Below are 13,884 nucleotides of genomic sequence, written 5' to 3'. Positions count from 1 at the left end.
CATTGTTAACACTAATCACATAAAAAAAACACAGAAACAACCAAATGCAACATCGTTTTGTGTTCAATTCAATAATCAAAGTTCAACAGTTTCAAATTGTGGCTCAAAAAACATAGTTTCTCAGCATTCATGTCAAGAAGAGAATATCTTTTGTTATAGTAAAGTAGTCCAACGTGACAGGAGTTTCTGCTAGGATTCGCACAAAGACCGGTGTCACCACCACTAGCCCGATAAACAGAAGCACAACCAGGCAGCAATTGGAGCGCGAACTCTAACCAGATAGCACCAATTAAATAGGCATCTAAACGAGCGCCTTTCCAAGTACACAAAACAAGACATTTGAAAGCACCCACGTACTGCGTGCAAAAATGGATTTTGTGCAGCCTGCGTGCAGGTAATTAAAACGAGAGAGTTTGAATGTGCTCTTTACATGACGTTTGAGCAACTTGTGTTTCTAAAGGTATTGTATGTCTGGTTTTGAGTGTACTTTTTCTGGCCGATGTTTATCGGCGAAAAATAGCCAATACAATATATCAGCTAACCCTGATATCGGCCAATAAATATCGGCTGACCAATGTTTCGGTTGAGCTCTAACCATTGGTACCTACTATCCATTCCTTTCTTTCCAAAATCTTTTCTATCTGCTTCAAATTTGACACTAAAAATTGCGTTTGTGTCCAAAACCACTTACGCACCATCACACTTTGTTTCCAAAACCATTTGTATCCAGTATCCACAGGCCTCAAAACAACTTTTTTTTTCCGGCGGCAAAACGTGTCTGACTGAAGCAAGCTGTTCGGCGGCCAATCACAAGCCCCTGGCGAGGCCAAACGACAAAAGTTGAAATTGCCTCGGCAATTGCTGTGAACGTTTATTATGAAACAATTGTACCAAAACATGTAAAACAAACAGCGAAAAATATATTATACTTAGAAAAGTCTATCGAAAAATATACTAAGTAGCAATAAAGCGAGTTACAAGATACGCACGTCGCACGTTGCTTAATTTTCCCGGCGAGTTATATTGCGTAACAACAATACCCAATAAGAAATTACGTTTGTTTTGCATTAATTCGACATCTAGCAACGTTGAATTATCATAAAAATAATGTTAATTGCTCAATGCTCAACCAGGTTAGCTCAACCAACTCTAACAAATTAATAGCACCCTACGAGAAGATCGCCTCGATTTACGTATACACTAACATAATTTCGGCACAATTGGGATAGGCTACTGCGAACAACACAAAGTCTGTGTGATAAAGAACTAGCTTTCAAAATCAGAATCATCAGATGCTGTATCGGAGCATGAGGTTGTCAAGTCATCACCGAAATCAGACACATCAAGAGGCTCATCGCTTGGCTGTAAATCTACACCGTCTTCACCGTTCGCAATGAAGCGTATGATATATGTTTTGCGGCTTTCGGGCTTTGATATTGATACCAATCCACACGCCTCTTCCTCAGAGCTCCATCAGGGTGTTGACTAAAGAACAAATCTATGGCAGTGCCACAACAACTGGGGGGAATATTTAACCCTAACCTTACAAGCGATCGTGTGGCCTTGGCTTTTTTATTGCCGACGCTAGTGCGCCATTCATGCATCTGCATCGGCAATTGCCAACGCTAATTTCGAAGACTGAATATATCGCATCAATAAAGTGTATTGTGATGTCACTTGCATCCCGCTTATGTCAGACATCAGCTGTTTGGTCAATCAATAATGTTAACAATTCAAGCATAGACAGGGTGTACTGTGATTTATGTATTGTGATTTATCGGGTACTTTGACTGCTTTCTAATCCTTTGTGATTATAAGTGGCAAAGTACTTTATTCACAAGGCCGCTTGCGTAAATTTTTTTGGAACTTCATGGCAGACAAATGCGGCCAACGGAAGGGCGAGATCCAGCGGACAAAATGTCAGTTTTTGTAGGTTATTTGCTGCCAAGGCCGCAATGGCCGACTTCAGTTTCAAGGCCTGAAAAACCAATTATATTAAGCCATTGTGGCAGACAAAGAACAACATTTATATCCGATTTCAATACATCAATCAGCCAACCAAGAACACTTTGGGACACTGCGCGACAAAGGGAACACTGGAAAAATTTACGAATTGAGCATCTAGTTCATCAAAGGCCGCATCGGCTATGATACTGTTGATGATGATGATGATTAAGCCATTGTAAGATGTGATATTGAAGAGCTTGTTTCCAAAACAGCTTACATCCACTTTCGTGATTTCGAGAAAACCACGAAAAACGTTTATGCGCGTAAGTGGTTTTGGAAGAAAACGCAATTTTTAGTGTCAAATTTGAAGCAGAAAGAGAAGGTTTTGGAAAAAAAAGGAATGGATAGTGGGTACCTATGGTAATACGGTACTCTACCTAATGACACTCTAAACTCAATTTTGGTAAAAGTGGCACCTAAGCGGTTTTGGAAACAAGCTCTTCATATGCTGATCGTTAAACCATTTATGCCATTATTTCGTGATAAGCAGCAGTGTTACCATTTGGCAAATTTCACAGTCAAATTCAAGAAATTTGGCAGAATTTTACGTTGTTTGGCAGTAAAATTTTGAGTTGGCAGAATTTTGGCAAATATTTTTGGTGAGTTGGCAGTCAATTTGGCAGAATTTGAAATGTGTTTGGCAGTTTGAAGCATCCACTATCTGGCAACACTGATAAGCAGTGTTGTAGGCTTGCAGCCTACTGTTGCAGTTACCAACGGTGCTTAGCAGCCTACTTGAGCTTTATAGCTGTGATTTTGCTTTGTTTAAAATGGATTTGGATTGTGGTGATGAATTTGTGGTGGTCAACTTTGAAAACCCCCAAAAAAGAAATGAGGTTGAGTGGAAGAACTTCCTCCAACAAACAACGTCAAAGCGGTGAAAAAGCGAGATGTTCTTTTGCAGGCAATGGGGCAGAATGGAAATACTCCAGTAATGGATTTTTACCAGGCTGTATGTGAAACAACTCAAAGTGAAGCAAATGAGAGTGACAGTGATGATGCTATTCGAATTTCAAATGAAGATAGGTGGTAGAAGATCACAAATGTGACATTATTACAAAAGACTCTGTTTTTTTGATTTTGTTTGTTTTTTGATTACTTTTGTTGGTTTTGCGAATAAGCGAATTGGTTTCTTTCATTCTGGTAATTTTTATTCCCCACTATCAAATTCAATGATTAATTCAAGTGGAAAATTTTTAAATGTTTGCGAAAACTCCGATGAGCGACTTCAGCTTTGTTCTAATTTTCTTTCGATCTTTAGAGGGGATGGAATAGGTTGCATCTGATTTGCAATTGTATTTTACCGATGACTCTGATAAACACTAATTTCTACCTTATATTTGGTTTAGTGTCTGACAGAATGTTGTTTTCCAGCTGAAAGTAGAAAACTTTCCAGATGCTTGTCTTTTCATTCACTATGTTTCTGTGTTGTCACTGAAGTCAAAGTTTGGTGGGACCATACACGCCGACTTCCGGGGGGCCGGGGGGAGGCGCCCTTCGTAAATTTATGGTTTAGGGGCAACAAAAATGGTTATTACAAGTGGTGTTTCAAAGATAAAACACTTCACGAAAGAGATTTAGATCATTTAAACGGACATAAAGAATGCCGAAAGCGAAATATAGCCTACGTTGCTCTTGCCCGCAAAACAGCAGCTGATCGCATGGCTTTCTCATACGGTATGGAAATTTCAAAGTAGATGGTAGAGTAACTTAAACGCTGCTGGAATAGTCACATAACTATTCACTGCAATATTAAGTAAACCAACTAAATTAGACACGCTATTTTTAACGAGGTCTTCGGGTTGTGAAACCAATTATGATTCAACAGAACGCATTGTTTTTTTCACGATGTGTGAGAATTAAATCGAAAACCGATAAAAGAAAAGCTGTTTAATGGCCTTGGTCGCAGATATTGCTTGCATTAACAATCGTTTCCTACCGCTATTATCACCTAACTATCCTGACATCATTGTTTTATGCGGCCGCTAAGGTTTAACATCGACTTCCACGATCATGGAATGTTACGTAGTAAAACGTAATTAGAACGATTAACGATAAACGATTATATATACCGATTAAATATAACGATAAAAAATATAACGATTAACGTAATTAGAACGATTATGTATATCCTACACGCAAAAATAAAAAATTGATCCCTTAAAATAGCTCTTTCCGCTGTTTTGTCTCGTGAGCTTTGTGTATTACTCAACAAGTGCATAAAGTTTAAATTTGATAGAAATCATTAAATTTGAAAATTAAGTTTAAATCACTGCAAATAATCGTATATAATCGTATTTAAAACTTTTAGTTCCACCGACGCCATTACACACTCCGTAATCTACGTTGGCAATGACTTTGCCACAGCAAAAATGTGTTCATTTTGAAAACTGCCGAGCTTGTCCCATGTATAAGTTGAACCTGTCTTTTTGAGGTGAAAATCACTTGCGAACATCTCGACCTATAGGCCTACTCGAGTATATACGGGATAAAGACTTTCGATAAAAACATAAGGGAAAACACTTCGCCGTTGTTAACGCTTTGAAGGTAAGTAATTAGCAAAACAAAACAATAAAACTCATAGCGGGTTTCCACTCTGCTTGAGATCATGATTTGTTTGCGTTTTATTTCTTAATATATAACTTCACTGTCTTGATCGTTGTTATTCACTCGCATGAAAAGGAAATGAATCAGCTTGTTTTCCAACTGTTCCAATTATGAGTTAATATCAAAATTTTTACCACTAAACGGGCTACTGCATGCGTAAAACTAATCGTTTCAAGCAGCGGTTGTAATAAATTCGGTTTGCGACCTAGGTGTCAATATAAACAAGATGCTAAGCTTAATCAAAGACTATTTTAATTGAGTAAAATAGCGTCATGGTTATGACGTCATCACCTTCTCGCCCCCCCAAGGTTTTTTAAAAAGTCGGCGCCTATGGGTGGGACACTATATTTGGTTGTGCATTTTTTACATGAGTATGATTAAAATGAATAAGCTATTAATTGGCTTTTTTTGGCATTTTTTGTGACTAGGTCTGACTTTTTTTGGTGAAGACAGGTTGGCAACCCTGACCAAAGCTCTTATGTCACATCACAAAAGGCACTGAAACTTTAAAACAAATGACCTTAATTTAAATGTTTAAGATTTACTCTTGACTGATAATTACATTAGTCGATATAAGTATAACTGAAACCAAACAAAACTTCCATGAATAGAAAAATTTCTTGAAAAACTACTCTAAATACAATTTAGTTTTATTTTGCAATGACAATGCCTTTGGTAGGTTATTCTTGGTAGTTTTGTAGAGCCTACTTCTAGAGGCTTTTGACGCAGGGCTGGTTACGTTAGGGCTGGTTACCACGATCGCCAGCATAAAGTTTCCGATTGTGGTTGAAATGTTGTTGATGTTTGTAAGCTATTCCATCCACTAGGTACTGCTTAAAATGTGTTGCTCAAACATACACCATGACTCCATGAGAACCGAACCAGCACCACTTGATCTTGGGTCGGATGTATAACCACTGAGCTAACAGATTGTCATGGCTATCAGTAGTATTAACATGAGCTAGGCCCTATACTTACCCAATTTCTTAAACAAAAGGTCAATTCCTTGTGTTTCTGTAAGAGAATCCATTCCACTTTTTATATATAATAATAATTAATGTTAATCAAAAAGAACTTTTTTCTTTACATAAAGGTGTCTACAACACTCAAGGTCACAAACTTAAATTAAATATCAGCACCTTCAAAACAACAAAGTTAAGATTTTTTTTCAAATTGGATTGTTAATGAATGGAATAAGCCACCTGAGAAAACAGTCACAACACCTAGTTTGAACAGTTTCGAAGCAAGACTGGATCACCATTGGAGAAATAGAGAAGTTAAATTTAACCCACTTGGATAGTCATATTTTGCAATTTCTGGCCGCCACCACTAAAGTTGATATTCACTACATCTTGTAACTTGTACCGTATGCAGCTCATTAATCACTATGTATGATGTTTTGTATACCCTCTACTCATGGTTACAATATTATGATAATATGATATCTTATATGGTGTCTCCAGCCCCAGGTGTTGTTCGTTTTATTGTTTCATTTGATTTTTTTAGTGTTATGCTGTGTGTTATATGATCTGTATGCTCTAGGTCAGTGTGTTCCCAACCTGGTGGTTGCGACCCCCAAGGGGGTCGCAGAGCATTTTATAGGGGGTCGCAAAGCTGTTGCTCATGCAACAACAAAAGTGAATATAAGTAGGATGAGGTACATACCGGTTCGCTAGCCATTTCATTGGGATTACTTGTAGCTGTAGCACAACATTATTACATCAGTATGCGTCCACTGTGATGTAATAAACGTGACTGTAGGACAGTAGTCGGCAACCTGCGGCTCCGGAGCCGCATGCGGCTCTTTAGCTCCTCTGAAGCGGCTTCCTCCAGATTTGACATGATTTGGTATAGCCTATGCGTTCGACTGTGATAATGAAACAAAAAAACGGCATCAAAACGTTGTTTACTAGTTGTGCAAGATGATGCAGCAATGAGCCAACTCTGACCGAGTGACAGGCTACTCTGTCAGAAAATAATATACCTTACTTTTTTTTACAATTTTTGTTATGCAAGTTTTGACTTTATCAGGTCAGTTTAATACAGCTTTTGGCGTGAACAGCATACCCTTGTTTATCAGTAGCCATGCACAAATAAAAAATAGAAAACTTTTAGGCGAAATCAGAGATGTTACTCAGCATGGACAATTGGACATAAACATGAACTTTGCATTCAATGCAAATGATGTTGGCATATCTGCATGCATTGCTTAATAGCCTATTTGAGGAAAATTCCCAAAATAAATCACTTCAAAAGGCACTGTCAGACCAGCCGTAGAGCATTAATTTTGCTGCACATTATCTCCTTTTGGAGATTAGATAAAGTAGGCAGTATTGGAACTTATGCAAAGATCGGAGCAGAGTAACGAAGCTTTCAATAAATGGAAAACAACCACATGCCACACCAATGCTGCTAGTTTTGTGGCAGCTCAATAGATTGTAAGCGAGGAAAGCCGTACACAGATAGAGATGACGGCATAAAAAAGAATTGTTCGGTAGCAAAGAAACTGTGGTCTGATCTACTTGAAACACATATAGTCAAGTCGGGTAAAAAAAAATTTTTTTCAGAAAGGTTGTCCTAGATTTTTTAGCTTATCAAGTATGACCACTAAAGTTGGTCACAATATACAGACCAATAGACCATGTATGTCTATCATCCTACAATGCAATTTTTTAAATCCATTAACTGGTTTGAAAATTATGCACAAAATACCTGAATTTTTTTTTAACCCAGCTTTGGGGTAAAAAAAAATTTTCATGGGGTAAAAAAAACATTTTATATGTTTTGCTATTGATTTCATATGTAGTGTAAATGAGTCTCCACCAGAGGAAAGAAGGTTTGTCATTTTTGTAACTCATATATCAAGGACTGTGAGAGATGCTGAATTTGCTGATAGTCGAAATCGACCAGATGGGTCATGATGATGATGTAAACGATTTTTCCCACAATTTTTGTATGCACTTTTTATTAAAATACACATCGTGAAATCGCAAAGTCTCATTTCTGTAAGAAAAACAGCAGCAAGACAAAAAATTGTGTCTAGTGTACTTATGCACGCCATCCTGAATTTTATCTGCAGCTCTAGTTTGAACATGCGAGTGGGCGATTAAATTTTGCAGATTGTGAATCCTAAAAAATCAACCAGCAGTTTGTGATTAAACATACAACTAAAAAACAACAGACAGGAAATAAAACAACAGTTTGTGTATGTATGATTGTATGTGTTGTGCACTATCGATTGATGGATCACTCTGTATGCTCAATCTGCACTATTGATCGACTAACCCGCAACACTAACCTTAACCTCGGACCCCCAATTCCAATAAACATCAATTGATTGTACATAACACATTCATACATTGGCACTGATGCATCCAGAAGTTTGTTTTTGTATTTTTTGGTGATATACTGCTTGGCAGTTGACATAATACCAATACAAAGCCAAAACATTCCATAAAATGCACTGTTTTTTTACCCCAAATCAACGACTTTTATTGGGGTAAAAAAACACCTCAATAAAAATTTACACAAACATTTAGAGGCACCAGTCTTTGTTGCATCTAGTAGCCTCACAACATAGTACTCACAATATAACATTAAAACATTCATACTACCTATCACTAAAATTTAGCACAAACCTTTAATAAACTACTCCGAACCTTTTTTTGCACCCTTCGCTGGCCATATTTACTCTATTTAACATATCTCTTCTTTGTCAAATCCAATATTTTTCCTCTACCCCTCAAAGTAATCACCAGAGACCACTTAAACAGACACTAAAAAAGTTGAGTGAATATTATATCTACTCATTTTAGATGTGAGATGGTAAGTGTTTTTTTTTACCCCAATAACCCCACTATTTTTTTTTACCCCACTTGACTATATATTACATTTTGTGGCTCTCAGCTGGTCATTTCTGACAAAATATGTAACAGAATCACTCTTTTGTTAAAAAATGTTGCCGACCACTGCTGTAGGACCTACAGTCTAGGACTGTGTAGGACTAGTGCAGGACTCTTCGCTGTAAAAGTGTAAATTGAAACTCTATTAACGAAGTAGCCTTGTATATTAGACAACAGAGATCAGTCAATACTCGAGATTGCTAAAAAATAGTTAAAGGGAGCATCGTTCCAAAGAGAAAAAACGAAAATACGTTGGAGAGTACCGTACATTAACCTTGGCTTTACTTCTTTATTGACCAATGGTGTTGAGAAGCCACAGTGTGTTCTCTGCAACGTTGTTCTTAGAGCAGAATCATTGAAACCATCAAAATTGAAACGCCATTTAGAAACCAAACACCCTCAACATGCTAAAAAGGATGCAGCATTCTTTAAACGCCATGAAGCTGGTCTCAAGCAGAAATGGCTTGACCCTACTGGAAACTTCCATCAGGCAAATGTGGCTGTAATTCAGACGTCCTATGAAGTCGCACTGGAAATTGCCAAGGGAAAGAAACCTCACACTATTGGGGAAACACTTGTGAAGCCATGCTTGTTAAAAACGGTAAAGCTGGTTCTCGGGGATGCAAGTGCGGCAAAAGTTAAACATTTTTAGTGATGCCTTTTGTTGTATTATTTGTTAATAGTATTCTTGCATTTAGAAAAGAATATAAGTGGGGGTCACGGTATCTACGAAAATTTTTAAAGGGGGTCACCAAGACAAAAAGGTTGGGAACCTGGATTTTTTTGGATGAAGTATGAAGTATATACAATTTAAATGTTTACATTTCACAATAACCCAATGCAGGGGTTAACAGTTTTATTTAATTTGTAAACATTGTTTATTAATCCCCTGAAGACAGCAGATACGCTGCAGGCATAACAAAGCGTCGATGGCACAGAGGTAACGCAATGAGTCTCAAGGAATTCATTTTATTTGTGAGTTCGAATTTCAGAATTTATAACACAAATTTTTTAAACTAGCGTTTTTAAGATGAATAGAATTTTTGTATTTGGAAATAAGAATTATTATTATGCTCAATAGCTCATATAATACTATCTGGGTAAAAACTTCTTTGTGCGGAAGTATATACAGTACTTTCAAAACAAAAGAAAAAGCAAGCAATTATGTAATTTAAATTAACAAATTCCAACAATATGTTTGCGATTGTAGAACAGCAAAGGTGAAATCATGTTTAGGATTTCGTCATAGAGGTGAATTGCGGAGATTAGAATGCATCAGTTGCCCCTTTATTTTTGAAAAATTGGAAATTCAACTCGGCCCTTAGTAGTTTTGTTCCCATTCACCAAAAAACGTCATAGCCAAAATTTTATTGAATTTGAACTTAATTAAAGGGGTCAACTCAACAGTGAACTTGAAATTTTGGAAAATTAACGCATCCGTTATCACAGTATGTACAGCAAGGTAAGGAAAGAAAAGTGGAATAAATACACAGTTACACTGTAACTTTCATATTATGGTTATGTGTAAGAGCAGCTTCTCAGGCTGTTTAAATCGTAAATCACTGTGTATATATATACATAAAACTTATAAGAGGTGGAAATGTTGAAGTGATGTCATTAAAATTAGAGAATTGGACGTCAGTGAAGCACTTGACTACTGACTATGCTCCAGGCCTGTGAATGCATTACATAGACCAAATTAAGTTTTAGTAAAGTCGTTAACTAAGCTCAGACATGCACATATTTCAAAGCAAACTTTAAAGTTCACACCAACGTAGTTTTATTCCAAATTCATCATTTTTACAACGATTCAACATTGTCGAACGTTGAATTTGTGCAACTATGGTCACTTTTCTCAACTGAATCGATGTAAAAGTTAAGACTGTCTTATAAAAGTTAATTTACGTTGCTGTTATCTATCTTCAAGCTTTTATCTATCTTCTATCTAGCTAGCTTCGACAAACCATTAAGCAAGCATAACTCTAACTAAACAGCAAACGAATCAAATTATTAAACAACGGTTATTTCAACTGCATATTATACAACGACTAGTTTGTTGATTGTTCAAAGACAAAAACCATTGTGACGTACAATGGGCCAGATTGCAGGGAAACTCCACAACGTGACCGACGGATAGTCACAAAATACTAGCTTTAAACATCAAACTTTGACTTGGATGTTGACCCCCTCAACCAACTCCAATTGACAAAATATTTCACATCCTGTGTTTTTTCATTATTTGGAACAAAATTACCAAGGGCCGATCAAAAATTCCAACATCGGGGCAACTGATGCACTCTAGCAAAGATATCGAATAGTCATTTCACAGCAACAACTTGAAACTGAAGCTATTTCTTTAAAAGCAATCCCCATGGAGCAGAATCACTGGTGAAAGGCTGCGGTTGGGTCATTGTGTAAAAAACGATCCATCAACCACTTTTTGCTCCAAACAAGTGAGCTTCCAAAGACACGCAAATATTATGGGAGAATGAATTACATTTTGTATGTATGTATGTATGTATGTCCCTACAAACTCAACAACAACAGTGTATACCTATCCAATCCATGTGTCCAATATTGGGAGTTGGTATACAAGTCCCCCCCCCCCCCCCCTTGCTAACTCATGACAAAGAGGAATTGACCAAAACATGTGGATTGAAGTGTGTGAACAGTAAAACAAAGGTAAAGCAGTTTCACCCTATATTTGTTTGTTTGTTTATCTTTATCCTGCATTGCGGGAAAGCGGACTTGAGCGCTATGCACCGGTGTACGCCTTCCGACGTACACCTGACCCACGCTGCAGCCGACGGCAATGTCTATTTCCGGTTGTCTACTCTATTTATGACTTAAATTTGGTACTACCCATTACTCGAAATCGATCACTGGGTAGAGGCAATTATCGTAAAGTTTCTTGCCCAGAGAAACAACAGCAAGTGCGGGTGGCTGGAGTCGAACATACAGGCTCTCGACTGCGAGCCCAACGCGCTAACCACTCGGCCATTGCTGCCGACATTATGTTTGGTCGAGTCCTGTCTTTGTCATCTTTGTCATGAGTTACCAAAGGGGGGGGGGGACTTGTAATATACCAGCTCCCAATATTGTATATACATGCTGCTAATCAAATCGTAATCAGGTTAGGCTATGTAGTAATTCATTCAGAATTTATAACTTTAAAAACACGTATTCACCCTACCTGAAAATCCATGAGAAAATAGCTGTATCTGTATGCCTAATTGTCAATGTATTGTGACATGCTGTATAATTATTGCCTTTTTTTAAACACGTGTTTGGGCCAAAGACAGCCTCCTGACTTTGTTACAATGTTCAAAATTAAATTTGAGTAGGATGGGAAGGCAAAAGCAGACAAGAGCCAAAGTCACCCCAACCACGGGTGACTTTGGCCCATGTTTTGTTTAAAAAAAAAAACATTGAATTGTAATAATTTGAGAATTCTATTTGGGTTATGATATAACACAAGAGCTCTGTCTACAATATAATGATATAAAATAAACCCTAGGTCAATAGGAAATCAGAATATAACAAAAAAACATAAAAAATAATAGTAGAATTGGGCCAAAGGCACCCCGGTTTACGATACCCTACAATACAACTGCTTTACTAATGAAGTCAACCCAGCCTTAATTTCAATACACATGTAAGCAACTGGACAACCAAGTGTCTTATTCTAATGCTCTAAAATTTTCCTTAAAACCAAGGCAACCAATATCATCACGCCAGAAAGAGAAAAAATAAAACAAACTGAAGACACCATTAACACCGCAATGAACAGTGCCAGTGATGTCAAAATGTCAAACGATTAGCTGTATTTGTATTGTCATTCACAATCATTTGCAACTGCCGCGGTCACGTGAAGATTAGATGTTCCGCTTGAGTTATTTCAATGTTTTCGCCGGTTTTCACTTCAGTAGTCGGCTGCGTAGTGATTTGGTTTTGAATCTTTATGGTTGGTTGGTTTTTTCGCAGACTTGGAGAGGCTCTTGATCGACTGACTTTACGAACACAATCAAGGTTGTCAGCTTGGCTAGCGTATCCATGATAGGCTATTATTGTACGGTTTGGGTTTGGCGAGGCGACGTGTTTGAGCTCCTTCGGAATATTTTGTTTGGCGTATATTTCAAGTTTTCACAGAATAGCCTACTATGAAAAATCAAGACAATAATCTTTCTTCACGTAGGATAATTTATGTAGGCCTACTGTATAGGCCCTATAATTAGGCTAAAAGCGAATAGCAGAAATTGTTAGCCTATCTTGCAAAATGTGCAGCGGCTCACATGACCTTAAAAGCCCCGATAGCTCAGTGGTTACGCGTCGGGCTCAAGATCACGCGGCGCTGGTTCGACTCTCGGGGTGTGCGCTTGAGCAACGCATTTCAGGACTACTCTCCATTCAGCGGCACCTAGTGAATGGAATAATTTCTCGGCAACAACACATCAACAATCGGAAAACTTCACTCTGCCAATCTCGGTAACCGGCCCTGCGTCAAGAGCCTCTACAAGTATGCGAACAAGTACCAGGAATAACCTATCAAGGCTTTGTCAGTCCGAGGATAAAGATTCAAAAACCAAACCAAGGGCACCATGCATGCCCCCATCCAGAGAAAAATTCCCTTGCTGAGACAGCTTTATTAGCATCACGTATCCAACCGCCAAACCAGGACCATTTTAACGTTTGGTACGGACCGTGACTAGGCTACCAAGTCCAAATGCTATAGCACAGCTTTCGGTAGCCAGCAGTAACTTTCATTTTGGTAACACTCAGTAGATTAATTGAATAAAACTTCAGCTTCTCCTGGGACTACACCTCCAAAGAAGGTCTTTAGGCTACCTATACTTTGACAGAAAGTTCTCGTTCCCCGTTCTGTTTCCAGCAAAAACACCACCAACCGGGTAAAGACATTTGCTTGAAACAGCTACTGTGCAGCCAAAACATGTCTTCAACCAAAAATCTTCTTTCTGTAGATGAACACTTTTGAGGTTCATAATTTGCAAGCTTTCAATAAATCATTTGCAAGTTTCCTTTTGTTTATTACAAAGTTGTAACATTCGATTTGTAGCCTAAGTTGTACACTAATAGATTTCGCCAAACATTAGTGGTCAAAATGTGGCAAGACTGGGAAATGCTGTCCCAGCCAGCAAGCCCATATGGGCCCCACATGGGGTCCTATATGGGCTGATGTACGGGCCCCATGTGAGCTGCCCATATGGGGTCCATACACATTGTGTCCGCGGGCATCACATTGCCCCCATATAGGCTGCCCATATTCATTTATGGGTTTCATGTGGGTTGCTCACACTCAACCCACAAATCTAATATGGGCTGCCCATATGTAACCCATAAATGTAATACA

At 38.1% G+C, this 13,884-nt stretch overlaps 1 protein-coding gene across 1 annotated transcript in view; it reads right to left on the bottom strand.

Annotated features, from left to right (window-relative positions):
- LOC145767359 (rotatin-like) overlaps nt 1-5,730 on the bottom strand; it is a 72,710-nt gene extending 66,980 nt beyond the window's left edge. The window contains 1 exon segment of the mRNA XM_082579169.1: nt 5,593-5,730. Within this exon segment, the coding sequence (XP_082435295.1) occupies nt 5,593-5,644 (52 nt within the window). The 5' untranslated portion in view covers nt 5,645-5,730.
- Between the last annotated feature and the right edge of the window lie 8,154 nt (nt 5,731-13,884).

Source organism: Aplidium turbinatum, chromosome 3, assembly GCF_918807975.1.
Source record: "Aplidium turbinatum chromosome 3, kaAplTurb1.1, whole genome shotgun sequence".
Classification (NCBI taxonomy): domain Eukaryota; kingdom Metazoa; phylum Chordata; class Ascidiacea; order Aplousobranchia; family Polyclinidae; genus Aplidium; species Aplidium turbinatum.
This window is presented reverse-complemented; position numbering and strand designations above follow the sequence as displayed.